This window comes from Hevea brasiliensis, chromosome 11 (genome assembly GCF_030052815.1).
Source record: "Hevea brasiliensis isolate MT/VB/25A 57/8 chromosome 11, ASM3005281v1, whole genome shotgun sequence".
Lineage (NCBI taxonomy): Eukaryota > Viridiplantae > Streptophyta > Magnoliopsida > Malpighiales > Euphorbiaceae > Hevea > Hevea brasiliensis.
The window spans coordinates 77,084,048-77,085,437 of record NC_079503.1 but is presented as its reverse complement, the minus strand read 5'-3'; the positions used below and the strand labels follow the sequence as shown (position 1 = coordinate 77,085,437).

At 35.0% G+C, this 1,390-nt stretch overlaps 1 protein-coding gene across 1 annotated transcript; it reads left to right on the top strand.

The window, feature by feature from the left end:
• On the top strand, nucleotides 1–1,036 carry LOC131170295 (protein MALE DISCOVERER 2-like). The gene is made up of 4 exons (XM_058129358.1): nucleotides 1–127; nucleotides 222–379; nucleotides 459–650; nucleotides 776–1,036. Exons 1-4 carry the CDS (start codon nucleotides 1–3, stop codon nucleotides 1,034–1,036), a joined length of 738 nt encoding a protein of 245 aa, XP_057985341.1.
• The last annotated feature ends 354 nt before the right edge of the window (nucleotides 1,037–1,390 follow it).

Sequence of the window (1,390 nt, the reverse complement as noted above, 5' to 3'; positions counted from 1 at the left end):
ATGTTATCTCGGATTAACCATAAGAACTTTGTCAATCTCATTGGCTACTATGAGGAGGATGAATCTTTCAATAGGATGATGGTATTTGAATACGCTTCTAATGGAACCCTCTTTGAGCATCTGCATGGTAATACTCTCTGTATATTAATTTAAGGATGGAAAATTTGATAGATTTCTCCTGTGGTAATTTAGAGGCTGAAACATTTATTCTGTATCTTCAGTTAAGGAAATGGAACATCCTGACTGGAGTGCAAGGATGAGGATTATCACGGGCATTGCTTATTGCTTACAATACATGCACCGTGATTTAAATCCACCAGTGGTACATTCTAACTTGAATTCACATAATATCTTTCTAACTGATGACTATGCAGCTAAGGTAATCTCCTTCATGATTTGGCTTCATTCTATTTTGTTTCTTTAATGTACCTTCTCACCGTATCTATGGTCCCTCTCAGATTATTGAGATCTCTTTCTTGCCACAAGATTCCTCCAAGTCGAAGAGCTCAGGTGATAATGAGTCAGCGCATTCTACATTGCCACCTTTGGCTGATGTAGAGACAAATGTCTATTGTTTTGGGATTCTATTGCTAGAAATCATTTCTGGAAAGCTCCAATACTCGGAAGAACAACGATCCCTCAAAAAATTGGTAAATCTTTTATGAAATCCTATACTCTCGTATCTCTGGGAATTGCTTTATGGCTAAATAACATTTGTGTTCTAGCTGCATGCATGGCTGGCTGACAAGCATATAATTTAACTATAAACTTGCAGGCTGCTGAATATTTGAATGACAAATGTAGTATCAGTTACCTGATTGACCCAACCCTCAAGTCTTTCAAAAACAATGAGCTTGACCTCATATGCGAGATTATCCAAGAGTGCATACAACCAGATTCAAGGCAAACACCAACAATGAAGGATATCACTTCCAAGTTGAGGGAAGTGATTGCTATCTCACTTGATCAAGCAACTCCAAGACTTTCTCCCCTTTGGTGGGCTGAGCTTGAAATATTATTTGTCGAGGCGACTTAAGTTCTGTCTCACTCTCTTCTTATTTGTATTGTAAGTCAAGTCTCCCTCAGACTTCATGCCAAAAATCTAAAATTTAGCTTTTTGATATTGCAATTAGAGTTGCTGTGTTTTGGCAAATGATTTTCTGAAAAAGTAGGAAAATTTTGATTACAATACAATATGAATATTTAATTATGTAGATGGAGATATTTTCATTTGAATATAAAAGAGTGTGATATCAAGTACTATTCAACTTACACCTTTCGCAATGATTCAGATTTTACTGCTTACTAAAAAAAACCTACACACTTAAAAGTTTTTTTTTTTTTTACACCACACTAATAATATAACATAAATTAATTGTAATTAATTAAA